Source organism: Vipera ursinii (assembly GCF_947247035.1).
Source record: "Vipera ursinii genome assembly, chromosome: 2".
Classification (NCBI taxonomy): domain Eukaryota; kingdom Metazoa; phylum Chordata; class Lepidosauria; order Squamata; family Viperidae; genus Vipera; species Vipera ursinii.
The window spans coordinates 267612396-267634457 of record NC_139513.1 but is presented as its reverse complement, the minus strand read 5'-3'; the positions used below and the strand labels follow the sequence as shown (position 1 = coordinate 267634457).

The window sequence follows — 22062 nt, the reverse complement described above, 5'->3', positions numbered from 1 at the left end:
CAGGGGTCTCTGGTAGAGGCGGGTGGGACTGGGGTGGGTGCCCTCCTTCCCTCCCTCTCTCCCATTGTCCTTCTTTCCTTCCTTTCTTACCTCCTTCTTTGTCCCTTCCTTCCTTCCCTCCCATCTCCCCCTCCCTCTGCCCCTTCCCTCCTCCCTCCCTCCCTTCTCTGGGAGCTTGAGGTTTCTAAGTGAGGCCAGTAAATACTTGCTGCAAGGAAAGCAATTGGGACGGTGCAGCAGAGCGAATTGGTGTTTCTCCACGCGTGCTGATCAGCCTGCGCGGAGAAACGCCGGATCTCGAGTCTTCGTCCCAACTGCTTGCCTTGCTGCAAGGAAAGCAATTGGGACGGTGCAGCAGAGGGAATTGGCGTTTCTCAGCACGCGTTGATCAACAGAAAGCAAGCTGAAACAAAGAGAGGGAGACTGTCAGGAGCGTGAGATCTCCTGCAAACTCTCTTGCTCGGTTGCAGCTTGCTTTCTGTTGCAGAAAGCAAACTGAAACAAAGAGAGGGAGACTGTCAAGAACGCGAGATCAGCACAGGCTGAGAAACGCCGATCTCGTGCTCCTGGCAATCTCCCTCGATTTCCACTTGTGAAGGTCGGGGCTGACCTTACGGAGTCGCCAGAGCTCCCGTGGGCCTGGGAGGATGCATACACAGGGCCGCTGATCAGCTGACGACTCTGTACCACCGGCCCCGACCTCCGCCGACAGGCTCGAGTCACCGGAGGTCGGGGCCAGCTGTACAGAGTCACCAGCAGTGGAGGGGGTAGGGAGTCAGGCGGGCGCATTTTTCCCTCCACATTCTGATGACTTCACCTACCTTGGCGTGGATCAGGAAAAAAAACATGGGCCTTGATTCCCACCTGCTGCTGCAGGATGAGTCCTGGGGACTCATTGCTGCTTTGCTTTCCCCTCCATAAAGAACATCGGGAAGAGGAGAGGGAGGAGGAAAAGAAAATGAACACCTACCTGCCGAGGATGTCTCTGTCCCCTTCAGGCTCAGGCTTGCTTCTGGGGGAAGGTTACTGACAATGAGTCCAAGGGGAGGGCGGGGCCTCACTCTGCGCCTGCGCTCTTCGCCTGCAGGCTGCCAGCAAGCAGCATATTTTCTGGCAGCAAGTGAGCTGGTAAGGTGGTAAGGAGCGGGGTGGGAGGAGGCGGGGGGGAGGAAGGCAACGCCGTGTACCACCAGCCAGGTGCTCACGTACCACCAGTGGTACACGTACCACTGGTTGAAAAGCCCTGCTTTAAGAGATTGGATTAAGGTTGGGAGGGGGAAGAGGAGGATTGTTCCTCAAGGCCATCTGAAATTAAAGAAGATAAGAGCTTGGCAGGTTTTCTAACAGAAGGGAAACTGATTCTTTAAATTAATTGGAGAATATGATTAATGACAAAATTAGAAAGGTGGAGAATTGTGTTTTAATATATTGTGCAAGGGGGTGGAGATTTCAGATTCCAGTTTCCTTCGAGCAAGCATTAGCCGGTGTATTAGGCTAATAAAGGACTTTTAAGGTAAACAATGCTTCAGAGTCACTTGAAAAGCCCATACGTCGGAAACTTGACACCCAGATTTTTAAGTACTGTTCGGCAAGGGGATAAGGCAGTCCTCTTCTAAATGTATATCTTAGAAAATTAATGCCACCCATTACAATCAAAATATTTGTGTGCTGTCATAGCCTGGGCTCCTCTTGTTTTATAACTGGATGAGAAAAACCTGGTATAAAAGTGGAGTCTCCAAAATCAGAATTCGCTTTACTATTGAAACAATGTTTGCTTTCCTTGCTGATTTCAGAAATGAATAGTTAATTGAGTCATTATGACCCAGATTCGTACTCATGCTCTATTGCCCAGCATTCAGAAAGCCAGGGCAGTTGATGAAAAATAAGGCTTTATAAACAAAGCCTTATTTATAAAGCCTTATTTTTAAATTATTTACAAATAGCTTTATGTCTATATAATGAAAACATGAATTGGAAATATTAGCTATAAAACATATGGTTGGATTTGCAGCAAGTTCTTCACAATTAAAGGAATGCTGTGAGGCTGCAATCCTGTAAATGTAATACATATATCAAGATGTTTCACATAGATTAATGAACATCTTTCATTTTAGGTCAGAAGAATGAAATGTTTTAGTTGTGTTGGTTTCCACCATGGTCACTATATATTTTTCATAGGGCATGGTGGCTGAGAGGTTAAGATATTGGTCTTGTTGACCAGAAGGTTGGCAGTTTGAGTCCTGAGTATCGCATGACGGAGTAAGCTTCCGTTATTTGCCCCAGTTTCTGCTGACTGAAAAGTTCGAAAGCAAGTAAATGCAAGAAGATAATAGATATCACTTTGATGGGATGGTAAAACTGTTCCATTCACTTTGGGTGCATAGTCATGGCAGCCACATGACCATGGAAGTGTCTTCGGCTGTGAATGGGAGATGAGCACTGCCCTCTGGAGTTGGATATGACTGGCAGGGGAAACCTTTACCTTTTTACCACTATGCTTTAGTTGTGTGGTTCTACATCATGGTCACTATGATCTCACAAAAACGTTTGAAAGCAATACTGGTTTTTTATTCTTTGAAGGATTTCCATTCGAAAACAGTTGCAAAAGGGAAGAGGAAAGAGTGATTCAAACTGGGAAGTTGTACTTTGCCCATTCTGAAATGGAATTGTAAGCATTTGTCTGCAAAATAGCCGTGGGTTAAGTAATTATACTAGTTTTCATTCCATTTTGCTTGCATTGTTTCACTGAAACCCCTTAGGATGGATGTCTGTTCCTCAATAATATTTATCCACTGGAATTTGATGTGCCCCTGTTTTTTTCTGATTGGTCCAAGGTTGACACAATTGTAAAGGAGGGATGATCTGTTTGTTCATTTAGGAAAGTGAATTAAAGCTTCGAATGACATGTCAGCATCAATAGAAATGGAGATATTTGAACTGGGGTTTGTATATAGGCCAGCACTATACAATTTTTAATCAGTAATATGCATATCCAATCAGTACTGATAATGTCATTTAGGAATGCTAAGCAACTTTGAATAAAGGCCTGATATGTAATACCTTTCTTAACGCAGGCCTGGTTGTTCAGGTTTATACATTTTCTCCTGGGAATTAGCCATATGGTATTCAAATTAAGACATAGATGTATCTTGTATCTATTACAAAGCCTTATTCAGGGGATTCCTGTGTATTTTATGGTTATCTTTCCAGGTTCCCTGCTTTTCCCAGCACATAGTCCAGATCATAAAATCTGTAATTTCTACAATCTGTTGAGAATTGTGGGGCATATGAAAAACATACAAAAATTTCTTTGCAAATACCAGGGAGGAAACTTGCTTCAAAGAGTCCAAGCTCCAGGCTGTATAAGTTGTTGCAGGAATGCAGAATGTCTAAAAACATTCATGATAAACAATCAGAAATAAAATGCTATTTGCTTTCCAAGAGTAACAGTGGAGTTCATTTGATCAGTGCAAAACCTATCCCCATTATTTTATATGTGTGTAATTAAATCTGTTTAATTCACAATGCTATACTTTGTCAAAAAGACTATGCTAGGGAATGTACTTCCAGTTGCTTTTAATTGAACTTTTAAAATCAAATTCAATGAGAAAAAATAAGTATTTTTTTCCCTAGTAAAAGTCATTGCAAAAAAACCCTTGGACAAATCTTAAAATTGGGCAACTTGTTATCTAATATTTCTGTCACAATATTTAAAATATTAAACTTACATTAGAAGCCAATTTGGAGCAGTCACCATAAATTTTGACATGGTAAAAGATGATTTTTAAAGCTTTGTTTCTCTAAATGCATTGGAAGCACTGAATGAGATATAGTTTTAGCTCCTCTCTTAAAGCCTTTCTGACTATTCACCCATTTTTCTTTATACCTCATGTAATAGCTGATTATTCTAGGATATAATTTGGCAAGATAGCAAAGTACAAATTCCTCATTTTTAAAGCTGTTTACATATGAAGGACAGTCACTTCTTGTAGTATCAGGTATCTTTTCCCAAAACATAAAGTCTTATTGTTGTAATGACTCAATGATCTTTCAAACTGTTGAGGAAACAGGTGTCTTTTTTTTCTTTGAGCACTGGAAAGCTCATTGCTTAAATACAAATTTGCACAGGAATTCTTCACAACAGAAAATCTCTGTTAAGCCTATTAAAATGTGGGGAAGAAATGTTAAGTGATGTTTATTACTCTTAACAAATGTTCATATGTTCATAAATGGGAAACACATCTGCATTTTAAAACACAAGCAGAACAGTTTGAGCCACATTTTGTAATGCTGACATTTTCCTGCTAAAATGTCAGTACTTTGTGTATATTGAACCCAAGGTGGTCAAAGTTCCTGAAATTAACACAGAATAGTTAATCAGCATAGTTTGTAATTTTTAACCTGTGAAGCCAGTAACTGAAGGAACAAAATTTAAAGATGGGTTACACAGTACATTATAAAATTTTGCATCTCTATAGGTACCTATTGAAAGCAGTTGTGGCTATGTGGAAACTATATCTTCTTAGAATTTGCCTCATATTACAGGTGAAACTCGAAAAATTAGAATGTCATGCAAAGCAAGATAGTTCAAGCCGTGATTTGTCATAATTGTGATGATTATGGCTTACAGCTCATGAAAACCCCAAATCCACAATCTCAGAAAATTAGAATATTACATGCAATCAATAAAACAAGGAGTGTACATAGAACAATATCGGACCTCTTAAAAGTAGAAGCATGCATATGTACTCAGTACTTGGTTTGGGCTCCTTTTGCAGCAATTACTGCCTCAATGCGGCGTGGCATGGAAGCTATCAGCCTGTGGCACTGCTGAGGTGTTATGGAAGATCAGGATGCTTCAATAGCGGCCTTCAGCTCTTCTGCATTGTTCGGTCTCATGTCTCTGATCTATCTCTTGGCAATGCCCCATAGATTCTCTATGGGGTTCAGGTCAGGCGAGTTTGCTGGCCAATCAAGCACAGTAACCCCACGGTCATTGAACCAGGTTTTGGTGCTTTTAGCAGTGTGGGCAGGTGCCAAGTCCTGCTGGAAAATGAAGTCAGCATCCCCATAAAGCTCGTCTGCGAAAGGAAGCATGAAGTGCTCCAAAATCTCCTGGTAGACGGCTGCGTTGACCCTGGACTTAATGAAACACAGTGGACCAACACCAGCAGATGACATGGCTCCCCAAATCAACACAGACTGGGGAAACTTCACACTGGACTTCAAGCATCTTGCAGTGTGTGCCTCTCCATTCTTCCTCCAGACTCTGGGTCCTTGGTTTCCAAATGACATGCAAAAGTTGCTCTCATCAGAAAAGAGGACTTTGGACCACTGAGCAACAGACCAGGTCTGTTTTTCTTTAGCCCAGGTAAGACAGTTCTGACGTTGTTTGTTGTTCAGGAGCAGCTTGACAAGAGGAATACGACATTTGAAGCCCATGTCCAGGATCCGTCTGTGAGTGGTGGCTCTTGATGCACTGACTCCAGCTTCAGTCCACTCCTTGTGAAAGTCCCCAACACTTTTGAATGGCCTTTTCCTGACAATCCTCTCCAGGCTGCGGTCATCCCTGCTGCTTGTGCACCTTTTTCTTCCACACTTTTCCCTTCCACATAGCTTTCTATTAATGTGCTTTGATACAGCACTTTGGGAACCTCCAACTTCTTTTGCAATTACCTTTTGAGACTTTCCCTCCTTATGGAGGGTGTCAATGATAGTTTTCTGCCCAACTGTCAGGTCAACAGTCTTCCCAATGATTGTGATTCCTACTGAACCAGACTGAGAGACCATTTAAAGGCTCAGGAACCCTTTGCAGGTGTTATGGCTTAATTAGCTGATTAGAGTGGGACACTTTGAGCCTAGAATATTGCACCTTTTCACAATATTCTAATTTTCTGAGATTGTGGATTTGGGGTTTTCATGAGATGTAAGCCATAATCATCACAATTATGACAAATCACGGCTTGAACTATCTTGCTTTGCATGTAATGAGTCTATCTCACATATCAGTTTCCCCTTTTAAGTTGCATTACTGAAATAAATGAACTTTTGCATGATATTCTAATTTTTCGAGTTTCACCTGTATATGTTAGAATTAGAAATTGTAAAGACATGAATTTCGATTGGCAGAAATAGTGTTAGGGTAGAGAGCCAGTTTTGTGTGGTGGTCAAAAAAGACTAGACATGGGATAGATACTGGGTGGCCTTGGGGAAGTCACTCTCTCTCAGCCCTAGGAAGGAGACAATGGCAAATCACTTCTGAACTCTTGCGAGAAATACTGTTCAGGGAATTGTTCAGGCACTCTCTGAGAATCAGACACAATTGAACAGAAGGGAAAAATGCAAGTTTAAGATAATAACATATCAATATAAGAAGAAAATGCAGCATTTTAAATACTATGATATTTAAATGTTCATATTTTCAGAACAGTAAGTGATTTAAGGGAAGAGATAGAAGAACAGTATTTTTTTAATGCAGGTCAAAGAATTGGAATATTACTCTGCAAGTTTTTAATGTGATTCATTATAACAATTTTTATTATGTTTTGTGGTTAATTTCATTAAAAAGATGAGGCAAATTCTGGCAGAATCAGGTTTGTACATAGCTAGGATATAGTGTCAATTTCTGTGCATGTTGCAACTAATAAGAATAATAATTCCTTATGTATCACCACTTTAAGTTCATACATATATATATAGAAAGCAACTGAGTTCTTGCTAGGGGAATAACAAAGAAATGTTCTAATAATACTTAGAAAAAACATAGGTGTAGCTCAGTAATTCCATTTCCCATGACATTGAACCTGCTTTTTCACCAGCAGATAGGCAAGATAAGCCTTTGACGGCCTGATGTGTTTCAAAACTATATTAAATTTCCCCTGGTTTCCAGACAGATATTTGCTAGAGGTGACTAAAATTGCAATTCAGCCAATCCAGAAAACACAAGATTTCAGAAAGGTAGACAAGATCAACTGACATGAGCTAGTATTGTTGTAGTATGCTAAAATAACAGTAGTGAGTAATGTCAAGAATTAATGAGATATAGCTGAGAACCAGTTATTCCAAATTAATATCCATTGTATAGAAATATAATTCTATATCCAAGAGCCCATTTTTTTTCTCTTTCATGGACATTATGAAATGTATGTTATATATACAGTATAGTATGTTACAGATACCATCTGGTGAATTGTATGAAGATAGGTTGAATAGTGATTGAGTTCTATATAACTGAAACCAATAAGATACAGACCTTAAAGCTGTTTTGACAACTGAGTAATAGAGAGTAATATCAAGGATTTTCTTAGCTGTAGCTATTTCTACAATTCAGTACGCTACGTTCATCCCTGTTTCAGAATAAAGATTGCTTAAGAATATGGGAAAGAGAGTAGATGAGCTATCCCATGATTTCCAGAATTGTTACATAGATCTTAAAATATATCAGGGCAGAAAGCGTAAAAGAAATTTATGTAGGTCTAACAAATCAGATTTAATTGGAGGAAAGGTCCCACAAGTGCCACTTTGGTATACTAACCAGCTATTATATATCCTTACCATTAGGTCTCTCTCCAGGCCTGCATAGAATTAATGGGAGCAGACACAGAGAGATTTCTCTGTGTGTGATGTACTCAGTGTTTAATCTAAGTACAGGCTGACTTAAGCAGGTTAGTTTTGTTAAGTCTTGATTTATTTGTTTTTGTTCATGAGCTCCTTAACAATATTTTCCGTTTCTAGAAATAGGAAACCTTATTAGATAAGTTCTAGAAGGGGGGAAATCAAATACTATCATTGTCATGCTGTTTCTGACAACCTATTGGTTGTGAGCATTATATCCTTTTGGAAAGACTTAGGTCATGCTGTCTTCCTGGTATGATTTGTACAGAGTTAAGAACATGCTGAAATTTGTAGAGCAAATTCTTCTCCAACTAATGATTTTGAGTTGGCAGATTACCACTGTCTTTTGATCTAATGTAATCTTGTATAGTAGCAAGTCATTCAAAATATCTTAGCTGTGTGGATGATGTATGACTAAACCTTCAGAAAAGAGATTGGAAATTTTTGTCCTTAACACTGAGGCACTAAAGCTTTGCTTTAAAAAATCTGAGAAGTTAAGTGGTAATCCATGTAAATTTGGTAATACTAGAACAGGGGTGTCAAACTCAATTTCATTGAGGGCCGCATCAGCATTGCGGTTGCCCTCGTGAGGAATGAAGAAATGGACCATCGCCTGGAAGTGGCCAGCACATGGCCCTTGCCTACTTCACATATCTGGCTTGGTGGGCTCTAGGGGAGGGGATGCCATGAGCAGCATGAGAGTCGATGTTACCTGCACAATGCTGCCCAGCCCCCAGCCTGCCCCGTTTTGGCAGGCAGCAGGGTGCTCTCCTCACAGTGCTGAGAGACTGAACCGGGTGGCATGAATCTGAAAAGAAGTGCAATGCTGCCCAGCCCCTAGCCTTCCCGAAGTAGGGAGGGCCATGTGCTGGCCACTTCAAGGCAATGGTGCATTTCTTCATTCCTCACAAAGGGGGATACCTCCCCAGCATGCGCCCAGTGGGTGGGGTCGACGCGGTAGGGGCTGGTCCCTTGCTGTTTCCAGACGGCCTTGTAGAGCTAAGACTGAATGCGTTTCAGCATAGATGGCCACCACAAAATTGTACATTGGCTCCTGGCCAGCCTGGTCCAAGGCCAAGGCAGCAGGGGCCGTTCCCTCACTGTTTCCAGGATGGGTTCGCGGGCCACATGAAAACACTTTGCGGGCCGGATCCAGCTCCCGGGCCTTGTGTTTGACATGTCTGCACTAGAATAATAGGGTCTTACAGTAAGAAAGTAAAGTCTGTCTTTAACCCAACAGATCAGCATGCCTTTCAGTTGATTTGAAATGAAACTCCTATCATCTAGAAAAATTGGCATTGAATAAGCTATCTTTCCTTTTTCTCAGAGTTATTCCTAACAAGGATATGGAAAGTAAGCTTTGACTAATCAGTTCATGTTATATCAGAACACATCAGTGACCTTGCTTTCCTCACTAAAAAGATGAAGATGAATATACATACTGAAACCATTGTTTTTTTCAGTACATTGAAATACTTTCTGATTCTGCAATCTGTAAGAATTTCGTGCAGTGCAAATGCCTGAACAGCATGTTATTTGCAACAAACAGTTCCATGCATATCACTAATTAAATCAATGTGGCGCATAAGTTCTTTGTCTATATTAATATTCAATGCACATATTGTACTTGAATTTTTTTAGAAGAGGCATGGATCTTTACGTTGAAATACCTACTAAAAGTATTGTGTACTAGTGGCAGGTATCAAGTAATTATGTTTATACCTGCATAGTGGGATTTCTTATTTTGTGTGGTTTCAAACTTAAATTCAAAGTAGGACCACCAAAGCTTCTATTTTCTTAGGCTTGGATAAATTAAAGCAAATAAATGTGGAGGAAAAAGTCTGTATCTGGAAGAAGACAGAATATAATTGATGGATGAATGGATATATATACCACAATTGGTAGCAATCTTTTCCTGCTATTTTCAAACTATGCTATATGCTCCAAAATTGGCATGATACAATTAAAATAAACAGTCCCCTGAAAAACCTATGAAAGCCCCATAAAACATGGTTCAGCCCACTATACATTGCTGTTTTGCCCACCTAGAGCCCAGCCAAGCAAAAAAAAATATTTAATTTAGGCTCCACTTATTTTTAAAGAACAAAACTCATCTAAAGAACATGGATAAAATTGAGAGGCTATATTCCAACCTCATCTCTAATTGGATAGATCTAATCAATGGAATAGCTTGCCTTCCAGAGTTGTGAGGACGCCACCAGGGATGGTTTTCAAAAATATACTGGACAAACATTTGACCAGGATGATATAAGGCAGGATGCATCATGCGCAGACCACACCCATCCCGGCTCTGCAAAGACAAAAAATGTCGCAATTTGTCATGATACGTCACGTGATGCGATCAGATTTTACACCCTTGGTATAACGTCTCCTGCCTTGAGCAGGGGGTTGGACTAGAAGACCTCTGAAATCCCTTCCAGTCCTATGATTCTTTGTTGTAATTTAAAATAAACTTCCTTTCTCTTTAAGAGAGAAAAAGGAGGAAATGAAGACAGTAGGATAAAAGATAACATAAAAAATTAACTGATTCCATTGTAGTATGAGTATGAATTTTGACTAGAATTTAAAGATTACTTGAGTACTTGATAATGAAGGCAAAGGGACCAGCATCTGACTGAAGAAGTTTGGCAGCAGCTATTTCAATGATGTTTGAGAAAAAAGAGCTGTCTTGCCTTTGGGCAGGAGTATATATTATGAAATATTTTTTTTTAAAGTTTGCCAAATTTATCACAAATAGAAAAGAACTGGAATAGAATTGTTCAAGCAAATACTATTTGTAGACATTTTTGTAAGGCTTTATTTCATGCCATATTTATGGAAACCAAGATTGGTGGGCAGACATGATGCATTATATTGTCCTGTGCGGATACATTTGCTCGGTTATTCTGCTTCCTGTGTGATGACGTATTTCTTTGTGGATTTTAATCATCAGGTAGAGTAAGATCAGGGCCTTTCTCTTCAGGTGGATTCCCATGGTATAAGTAAGCCATAATGGGGTTTGTTTCATTTTGGCTTATCACGAAGCAGGAAACCAGGTGCTGATTTGTTAAGGCAAGGATATGCCCCTTGTGTGATAAGTTATGGTTCATTTCTGTAGGTTTTATCAAATAAACTGCATGCGTGGTTTCACCTAGATACTAAGCTAAAGCGTGGTTTATAACCATAATGTTTGAGTATGTACAGTGTGTGCAACCCAAATGTGGAAGATTGTGAGGAAGGTGGGAAAGAAATGAAAATAGACATGAAGAATCAAGCAATGTTGGCAGTGAATCTGATGAACAGCAGTGTAGCCTGGTTGGCAGAAAACCTGGGAAGAAGCATTTCAAACCTTTCAGAAACTCCATCCTACTGTAGTTAATTCACTATGAAAAAGGTGGGAAATTCCTGTTATAGTTTCCAAGATTCCATATTTATTCTGGATTAATGTTAAGAATACCTTCCAGAAATCTTGCTTCTTTAATCTTATCCAACTCCATGGGTCTTGACCAATGTAGCTAGGGAATTCTGGGAGTTGAAGTCCACACATTTTAAACTTGCCACATTTGAAAAATGCTGGTTTAGGCCATCAAGTCCATTCCCTTGCTTAATGTAAGAACATGCTGGCTTGGTATTCCGTATTTTAATTGCCCAAGGATGTGTTGATTGCATATAGATTGCACATAATAAATCTATTATCAATATTAAAAGAAAGGACCAGAAAACTTTTTATTAATATTTCTGTGAAATTCCATAAGACTCCTCCTATGTAATTAAACAGTAATTTCCTTTCCATCATGTTCAATGAGTTTTATATCATTCTAGCCTACTGGCTTAAATCTTGTTTTAAAAATGAAGTTTAATTAAGATATACTCAGCATGTGCTGACATAGACATAAAATCAATGCTTACTTAGCTTGAGGAAAGACTACTTGCTTTCCTTTTAGATTGTGGATATGTTTTTTTCCTTTGTAAAGAAAATGCATTAGCAATTCAGAAAGCAGAATCAAATACCCATTTTTTAAATTCATGTCCTCCAAATGTTAATTTGGTGCTTTGAGGCATAAATGACCTTTCTAGCCAGCTCAAACTTGTTAAATAAAGGAGCGATAGAAACAAGCTGCTGTTTGTTCTTAAACAACAGTCTGCTTCTGTGAGAGAATTTCAAGGCAAGGATGCCATCCCCTGCCCCCTATTTCTCAACAACTTTAAAGGAAATTTGGTGTGTGCTGTGCTTGGAGTTTAGGAAAAGAAGTTGGCCATCTGTGCATCATTGCTTAGACAGTGATGACTCCAGACCTACTGGGCAAATTGAGCCAGAGGGTCTAACCTAGAAATCTTGTAGATAACAATGCATTGATCCATGCCTAGTCAAGATGGCATTTTGTAGTGCAATTCCAAAAGATTTTTGAAGTAAATAAATGAACATTTTCAATAATGCCAAGATAGAATAAAACAAATTGTTCTCAAGATTTAGGTCACAATAACCTTCCCAATCAGATGGCTTCTAAAAGTGATAGAATTGCAACTCCCAAGTCCCTCTGGAAAGTAACAAATTGAGGAAATGTGGATTATATCAATACCTTATATAGTTTTTGACTTCTGTGACCAGTTACTAAGCTTTGTCAGAGAAATCCTCCAAGGAGGTAACATAGCTTTGAGAGGATGAGGGGGAATAGTAAATTGCCCCGTTATTTTCCTTGTAAAAGCCATTGTACAGTCATTTTGGATAATTATGTAGTGGGATAGTGTCTCTTACTCCTACTTACTTCACAGAATTGTTATGGAGAAATACTAGAAGAGGGAGTGCATAAGCAGGTAAAGGTTTTCCTGTGTCATGTCAGAAATAGCTCTAGGAAGAAATGTGCTGTCCAAGATAAATTAATTTTCTTCCTTTTTGTTAAAATTCTTAAAAGATAGGAATTGCTTCAAAAACAGACCATGTGATAGAGCCTAATAATAAAATATTTGCACACCGTCAAATAACATGTTTAAAGGTCATATATTTGAATTATTACTGTATGGATTGTAATAAGAAATACACTGTTATGAAGAATGGAAATAATGCTTATTTAATTTATAGTTGATACTTTCTGATCAGTGAATCTAATTGCTGTCATGTATTTACTGGAAGGCAAATAGGTATTATTTTGGTTATAATTAAGATAATTTGGGCTGTGTTTGTGTGCATGTATGTAAAATATTTCTGAGGATATAAACATTGGCAGGAATTTTGTTTTAAATATGTTTGGCTTAATGAAGATGCATGAATATTGTCTTTTTGAAGGAGACGTGAGATCTTGGTAGCTGATCACCATGAAGTCTGAGGTAGGTGGTCAGTTCAAAAATGTGAAAAATAAGTAATGGTAAATTTGTACATTAGTTTTTCCGGTGTGAAAGGTCCAGTTATTAACTGCTGCAACACTATAAAAATTTCTATCTGTAAATATTTTAATGAATCTATAAGTTGATGAAGGAAAATGTATACCTGATCTGGTATATTAACCAGACATTAAGGCAGACATGAGAACTAGTTTGGTTTAATGGTTAAGGCATTGGGCTAGTAATTAGGAGACTGTAAACTCACTCCTGCCTTGGGCAGAAAGCCAACTGTTTGACCTTGGGCTAGCCATTCTCTCAGTTCTAACTAGGAAGGAGACAGTGGCAAACCACTTTGAAAAACCTTGCCAAGAAACTGCAGGAACTAGTCCAGGCAGTCTCCAGGACTCAAAAACTGAAGGCACACACTTACATAAGTGAAACATATGTAATTGTGTATGTTACACAATTTGCCTCCACCAACAGTATTGGGAGTAACTGAAACAGAGAACTGATGGGAATGTTTCTTGATGTTGAACTTTTTTTTAAAATCCCATTTATATCCCGCCCTTCTCTGAAAACTCAGGGCGGCTTACGATCTAAAGCACAAATCAATGTGCTTAGAAATGGTTTGTTCTGAGCCAGCAGAGGAAGATAGTGGCAGTATTATGCGATGATATTAAAGGCACTTGCAATCCATATTCTGTTGTCTGCATGAGAGACTCATCTCTCCCTCCTTTTTCCTAGTCACAGTCTTTAAAATACCATATGTTTTGTGTAGCTGAGTTCATTTCTTATCCAGGGAACAGTTCCAGACATCAGTGATAGTCCATGAAACTGGATGAGGGAAAAATAGAAGTATAAATACTATCCATGTACTTCATTTCATGAAAATGTCCTTCTTTTGAGTGCTTTTATTTTTTAACCAATATTACACTCATCTCTAGCCTGGTATCTCCTGGAAGTTTTTAAAAAGAGATTGGATAACCTTTTGTCTGAAATGGTATAGGGCAGTGGTGGCAAACCTATGGCACACGTGCCAGAGGCGGCACTCAGAGCCCTCTCTGTGGGCACGCGAGCCGTGCCCTGGAGATGGCGAGGGACTGGCCCCCGCTGCCCTGGCCCCGGCCACCCAGTCTGCCAGGACCACTGTGGCCACGCCCACCTGGCACCCAGTGATAGATAAGTGGGTTTTGGGTTGCAGTTTGGGCACTGGATCTCTAAAAGGTTTGCCATCACTGGTATAGGGTTTTCTGCCTGAGCAAGGGGTTGGACTAGAAGACCTCCAACGTTCCTTCCAACTCTGTTATTAAGTTCTGTTCTCTTGTGTTCTGTTCTAAAGCTTTAAAATGATTTTTTTGCATAGCTTTTTGGTTAGTTCAGTCAGTTGTAATTGGTGATCATCTGGCTTTTTTTCTTAATTCATGCCCAATAGCCCAAAAAATTTAACTCGTTTGCTGTCTCTCTGTCTCTCTAGAGTCTGCATTTCTTATTCTGTTTACTTCCCACGTTAGGCAGATGGGGATTCAATCAAGAAAAAGGAAGGAAGGGAAGGAAAACCAAACCAGCTCCAGGTGAAAAAATTAGTCTTCAGTCAGTGCCTAAAAAAAAATCTAAGAGTAGATACTTTACAGACTTCAAGGGCGTGTGGTAGAAGCTTCTCAAATGAATTAGTAATTTTCCAGGTCTGGCACTGGGAAAGGAATGTGTTTGTATAGTACATTTTTGAATTAGATACAAGTAATATTTTTAGGCACTGTTTGTAATGCTGTTTTTGTTCTGAGTGTTACTTTCTTATTATTTGAGATCATACTCAAATAGCAAGCCAGAAAGTTTTAATTTTGATCTATAGTGCTCATATATGCTGAACACCATCTTGAAACAAAACTGACAAGCAAGCCACTTTGGGGTGTGGGGAGCAGATTGCAAGGAGTAGTGGGAAAGGGAAGACACAGAGATCATTTTGAATAATGCTAGGTATTCATCATATCTGAATAAACAAGCAATGAACAGTGTATTATCTGTGGTGGCTTTAAATATACATGTTAGTAAGGTAGTGGATGCTTTCATTCTAAAAGTGACATGTAAAATGGCAGTCTTTCGCAACAGGGTGCACCTTTATCTGTAACTCCCTCACACATAATTAATAGCTAATTTATGCTGCATGGTCCACAAGACACTGGAGAGAGATGAAAAGTGGGGGGGGGGCATTTTGACTACCAGAGCCAGCAGGATGTGCTGAGATATGCTCTTAATGGAAGCATATCCAAGAATGTTTGAGGGGTGGGAGGCAGGAAGGTTGGAACTAGTTTATAAAGCAGATTGCTATCTGTTACATTGTATTAAATTTAAATTACTCCAAAGGACAAGCAGACATTTGTTCATGTTGCAATAAAAAATACCGGCAGGCAGTTTCTAACCATCTCTTCATGCAAGGAAGGAATCTCTAGTGTAATTTACACTTTTCAGTCCTCTCATTCAGTGACTAGATTATAAAGCTACTGTCTAGCATCACTGCCATGACTAGTCAATGTCCATTTGTCAAAAAAACCTCTACTTTTCAAGCAGAGTGTTATCTAGTGAGAGAAAATAGCTATTAGGTAGTTTTTTTATCTCCCCTCTTCCAACCTTTCTGACTGGGAGAGGCTGATCTATTTATCATGAGAAAACAAATGGCATATTTGTAGTTTCAAATAAACATTTCGCAGAAAGCACCCCCTCCCCAATTCTAAAGAGTAATGTAGTTTAACAGACATGTGTTTAAACTATGTAACCAAATGGTGACCCTGGACAGAACTAAACAAACAAAGGAAATGTTTGAGGCTCTTGATGGTTTCCACAATTCTTATCAGTAAAGACAGGCTTTGATTACTCCATAAACAGGAAAAGTGAATAAGGGTTTGTAGTAATTTAAATCCCAAACTCTGCTTTGGGTTTGTTGGGATCTGTGAGCTTTTGAGGCACAAGGAGCTCATTTACAGTAGCATGTTAATAAAACCTTTACTGATAATCACAAAATGGCTGTTGGAGAGAGGCACTGCCAGAGAGAAAAAGTTTGGCACATACCTTTCATGCTTACTGATGACATTTTTCCTCTGTCACTCTGACACACACAACCAGTGTAAGGTAGGGATTAAAGTGTTGCTTGAAGTCCCTAAAGAGCTAAAGAGCTTCCACCAACTGAGGTTCAGTCCAGGCTTGTGACAGGTTGCGGTGGGATCGGGCTTGGGTTGGGCGCCTTTGGGTCTCCGGAATGGGGGGTGGGGTTGTGGATCCCCATGACGATTGGGAATGGCAACAGGTGATTGCACGGGGGGGCATCAATATTCGGGAGCGCGCCCCCGCTATCTTTAAGAGGTGGCGCGCTCCGACCCCCCGGATTTACCCCGTATTCCCGGGAGCGGGGATGAGCAGGCCCCGGAGCTCAGGCTGGTGTACTTTAATGCCAGATCAGTAGTTAATAAGGCTCCCCTTATCCGAGAGTTGGTTGAGGAGGAGCGTGCCGATCTGGCTTGCATTACTGAGACCTGGTTGGGCCCAGAGGGAGGTGTCCCTCTGACTGAACTTTGCCCACCAGGTTTCCGTGTGCTTCACCAGCCTCGGGCTCAGGGAAGGGGTGGGGGTGTTGTGGTGGTTGTAAGGGAGACCTTGTGTCCGCAGGAGGCTACCGTTACTCAGATATTCGGGTGTGAGTCGCTCCTCCTGAGATTTGGCCCTGGGGCTCAGTTGGGTTTGTTGCTGGCATATGTTTCGCCTACCTGTGTAGCAGCAGCCCTGCCCAAGCTCCTCGACACCCTCTCTGGGTTGGCGGTTGAGCTCCCCAGACTTATGGTTCTGGGGGACTTTAACCTGCCATCCCTAGGAGGTTTGTCGGGGTTGGCTTGGGAGTTTATGGCCTCTATGACGGCCATGGACCTGACCCAAGTAATTCAGGGCCCGACTCATGGGGGGGGTCACACACTCAATCTTATTTTTCTATCTGGACGGTGGCTCGATGATCTGGGAGGGGGATCTCCAGCTATTACACCCCTGTCATGGACTGATCATCACCTCCTGCGGCTGTTTTCCGTTTTGCTCCCCCCTGTCACGGGGTTATGGAACTGACCAGGTGGTTCCGTCCCAGTTGCCTAATGGACCCTGAACGGTTCCAGGAGGTGCTTGGATCTGTGCCTGTCATCTTCGCTCACAGCCCGGTTGATGCCTTAGTGGAAGCCTGGGAAAGGGCGGCCACAGAGGCACTTGACCATGTTGTTCCCATGCGGCCCCTGACCCGGCGCAAATCCCGGCAGGCACCATGGTTCTCCATGGAGCTCCGGGAGATGAAGCGTTGGAGACGGAGCCTAGAGAGCTGTTGGAGGTCCAGACAGTCTGAGTCTGATCGATTGCAGTTAAGAACCTTCACGAGGTCTTATCTCGCAGCGATGGAGGCAGCGAAGTCTAATTACTTGGCTGCCCACATGGCGTCCGCAGATAATCGCCTGGCCGCCCTGTTTGGGGTGACTCGCTCCCTCCTGAATCAGGAGGTGAGGGAGGAGCCCCTGCAGGGTTGTGCCAAGGTGTTTAGTCAATATCTGGCGGACTCCGACTGGGCAGAGTCTGACAATGGGGAATCAAGCGGTCTTGAGAACATTACTTGGGAAGAATTTTATCCTGTGGCTCCGGAAGAAGTGGACAGGATCATGGGGAGGCTGAGTTTCACCACATGCTTATTGGACCCGTGCCCCTCCTGGCTGGTTTATGCAGTTCGGGAGGGGACACGAGGCTGGCTGCAGGTGGTAATAACTGCTTGTCTGAGAGAGGGTAGCTTCCCTGCCGCCTTGAAGGAGGCAGTGGTGAGGCCTCTCCTCAAGAAGCCTGCCCTGGACCTGGCCATTTTGAACAACTATCGTCCGGTCTCCAAACTTCGCTTTTTAGCGAAGGTTGTTGAGAGTGTGGTGGCACATCAGCTTTTTCTGTTCCTGGAGGAAACGGATTATCTGGACCCCTACCAATCATCCTTTAGGCCCAGGTACAGCACGGAGATGGCATTGGTCGCACTGGTGAATGATCTCTGGCGGGCTTGGGACAGGGGTTGCTCCTCTGTCCTAGTCCTATTAGACCTCTCAGCGGCTTTTGACACCATCGACCATGGTATCTTACTGCGGCGCTTCAGGGGGTTGGGAGTGGGTGGCACTGTTTTACAGTGGTTCTCCTCCTACCTCCTGAGTCGTTTGCAGTCAGTGTTGGCAGGGGGGCAGAGGTCGGCCTCGAGCCCTCTCATTTGTGGAGTCCCTCAGGGGTCGGTCCTCTCGCCCCTTCTGTTCAACATCTATATGAAGCCGCTGGGTGAGATCATTCGTGGTTTTGGGGTGGGGTATCATCAGTACGCTGGTGATACCCAGCTTTTGATTTCCACCCCAGATCAACCTGGTGATGCCCTCACCATGATGTCCTGTTGCCTGGAGGAACAGGCTTCGACTAAATCCTGACAAGACCGAGTGGCTGTGCATATCGGCATCTTGGGTTGTCCACTCTATTCCATCTTTATCTATAGGGGGTGAGGTGTTACCCCCGTAGATAGGGCTCGCAACTTGGGTGTCCTCCTTGACTCACAGCTCAGTTTAGAAGATCATATAGGAGTTGTGACCAGGGGGGCTTTTGCCCAGGTTCGCCTGGTGCATCAGTTGCGGCCCTATTTGGACTGAGATGCCCTATGCACAGTCACTCATGTGCTCGTGACGTCTTGGATAGACTACTGCAACACTCTCTACATGGGGCTGCCCTTGAATACCACTCGGAGGCTCCAGCTGGTGCGAGTTGTGATGGGGGGTCTCCCGATACTCCCATGTAACACCTCTGCTCCGCGAGCTGCATTGACTTCCAGTTGTCTTCCAGGTGAGATTCAAGGTGCTGGTGATGACCTACAAAGCCCTAAATGGCATGGGCCCGGATTATTTACGGGAGTACCTTTTGCCGGCGTTAACTTCCCATCGTCCTGTGCGCTCCCACAGACAGGGCCTCCTCAGGGTGCCATCGGTCAGGGAATGTCGACTGGCGGTCCCCAGGGGGAGAGCATTCTTTGTGGGCGCGCCTGCCCTCTGGAATCAGCTCCCTGTTGAGCTCCGAATGGCTCCCGACCTTCACTCTTTTCACCACGACCTATTTGAACTTGCCGGCCTGGACTGAGGGACTGGGGTTTTAGATTTTATATTTTAATTTTAGAATGTGTTTTATTGTTTAGGGCTACTTGGTTTAATTTATTTTAATTTTTGTATATTATGTGTTGTATATAGTGTTTTAATTGCCCTGTACACCGCCCCGAGTCCTTCGGGAGAGGGGCGGTATATAAATCCAAATAATAAATAAATATTCAAATTCTTATGCAGCCATGGAATTTATTGCATGATTTAGGATAGGTTACTTTTGCTGGTCCTAATCCACTTACAAGATTGTTGTAGAAATAAAATTAGTAGATTACTCCCAGTAGACTACTCTGAGGAAAGGTGGCATTCAGATAAATCCTATATTGTACACATAATTGTTCCCTTCATTCACATGATGCTGGTAACAATGAAAAGCAGCAGGTACCACGCTGACATGTAGCCTAGTTTTTATGGAGCTAACAAATATTTAATTTTACAGCAAGACTGTACTGGAAGTAAAACACATCGAATGCCCCCACATGTGAAATTCCTTATCTTCATCTCCATTGCCTAGATAAAGTACTATTTGAGAATAATAATTATTTTTAAGGAAATAGCATATGTAATCTAAAAATGCTAAAAAAGGGATTTAGCCCTTGATTATTCCAGATACACAAAGAAGTAAAAGGGATACATTTGAATGTGAATTTAAGGGGGAAAAAAGTTCTGAGTGCCTTTGATATGTCTGTTATGTGTATGATTCATTTATTGAGGTGGCTGATCATTTCTCTCCAGTTTTGCCCCTGATATTGCTTCAGGGGTAAGGTAATATAAATTGTTCAGATTTGCTATCTACAGAAGACTGTTAGTATCTTGCTAAAACGGATCACAGCTTGAACAGGATATGCATGATGGGAATAATTGGAAAACCCTTGAAGGGGAAATCTGTCTCTCTTTTACAACTATTAATTAAAGGCCACTTTTAAAAGGAAACTTTTAAAACTATAGTCTGAAAGAGTTAACTGGGATTACATTCCAGGTTTTTGGTCCATGAGGCCAAAGACATAGCAGGTAGAGCAAAATATGATTCTTAATTAACTTTAATATATATTGTAGAGCCCTCCTGGATAAAGAGGCTCCATCCACCTGGGTCCTCTTTCTTGTATAAGGGTGGCAAATGCTAGTTTACTTTATAGCAAATTAGTATTTTATGACGGGGAATGCCTACCACACAGTCATTTTATGAGTAGGCAAGATATATGATCTAATCCAAAAACCTTAATTGCTCTGTTTGGGATTGCTGGAAAACAATATGGGTTTGCCTTGTTTTTTCAAAATATACACATGTTCAAATGAGGTAGTAAGATTTGTGGCAAAACATACTTTGGAAGCAAAATGTTTCTGGTTCAGTCTCAGGCATAGGAGGGGATACCCTAGAGCAGGGCTTCTTAACCTCAGCAATTTTAAGATATGTAGACTTCATTTCCCAGAATCCCCCAGTTAACATATATATGTGAAGGAGTCATCTGGGTCAGTCTGGATCTTGAAGTTGAGGTAAGAGGCACTTTTCCTTGCTTCTCTTTTTGGAGTCCTTTCCTGCTGTGGGTTTTGGCAAAACTTTGCTGCTGTCTTGACTGGAAATTTAAGTATTTGTTAGAGGAGATTGCAGTAAACAATACATTCGTCCAAAGTAAAAAAGGGTAATTGTTAGAATTAAAAAATTCCCTGCATTATTTATGACAAAATTGTTTTTTCTTTCTGGTCTTCAGCATTTCTGTTCCCTGCAGGGGTATCAAATTGCTGGACCCCGCCGGCGATGGGAAAAAAGTCACGATATGTCATGTGACATCACAAGTTTGACACCCGTGTCTTAGGGCAGGGCTTTTCAACATTTTCACCCATTGTACCACTTTTAGAATATGGCAACATCCGAGTACCACCAGTTGCCTAGCAAACTTGGTGACCAAAAAAAGGAAAAAAGTGATGAAGTACAGGTAGTCCTCGACTTACAACAGTTCACTTAGTGACTGTTCGAAGTTACAACGGCACTGAAAAAAGTGCTCCCCAAGCCACAGCCGAGCAAGATGCCTGCCTGGAAGCGTTCTACCTCCTGTCTGAGGTTTTCATTGTTGTGAGCATTTCTTTTGAGGATTGGCAGTGGGGGTGGGGCGGGGGGTATTTGGTTTTTATTCCCCCCCCTGTCTGCTGGGTGGTTGCAGCAGGTTTTGACCCTGGGACACTGTGACCGTCATAAATATGAATCAGTTGCCTAGCGTCTGAATGTAAATCACAAGACCCTGGAGATGCTGCAACATTCCAGCTGATCAGCGCTTCTTCTGGGCTCAGAAGCACCAGGATCATTGCCAAGCTCCAGCTGGAGCCTGGCACTGATCCTGGCGCTTCCCCTGAGCCCTGACAGCCCTGCAGCTCCAGGCATCTCTCACTCAGGCTTGTGAGGTGCTGCCACCGGTTCAGTTCATTCCCCTCCCCCGCTACCACTTTTCTAGGATGGTTGCATACCATCTGTCAGGTGCCAATGTACCACAGGTGGTACCTGTACCACTGGTTAAAAAGCAGTAATTATTGGAGCTGCTGGGAAGCCACTGTATTCTTGAGAATACCTTGAGATCTTCTGTGATTCCATTTATATCCTTTCATTCAAGCAGTGGAGTGTTACTATGCTGGAGGTGAAAAATACTGGTTGTATTTTGTTAAATCACCTCAAACATAGTAACCAGTGGAGATGCCATGAATTTTCTGACAAATCTCCCCTGCTGTAAAAGATGGAAGTAAATCTTTACTGATTTTCCTTGCCTTCTCACTCACCCATTCTCTGCCCCAAATCTAATCAAGCATAAACGTTGATGAGGAGCTGAAAGAGAGAATTGTGTGTTTCTTTGTGTATTTGTTTATGTGTGTACCTATGAATTGTAGTCTTTACACTCACTGAGAAGAGCTGGTCATAAATAGAATTTTGTTTCATGAATATTCCATGATTATCCCACAAGTG

General features: G+C 41.7%; 1 protein-coding gene across 2 annotated transcripts in view; it reads left to right on the top strand.

Moving 5' to 3' along the window:
* The window catches only part of ZSWIM6 (zinc finger SWIM-type containing 6), a gene marked incomplete at its 5' end in the record, with an annotated part of 118526 nt that overhangs the window by 28580 nt on the left and 67884 nt on the right, over positions 1-22062 (top strand). Inside the window, one exon of one of the 2 annotated variants that reach the window (XM_083351504.1) lies at positions 14445-14504. The exons of the other annotated variant lie outside the window; for it this stretch is intronic. Coding sequence (XP_083207630.1) covers positions 14445-14504 — 60 coding nt within the window. The remainder of the gene's footprint in view (positions 1-14444; positions 14505-22062) is intronic. 2 annotated transcript variants of the gene reach the window in all.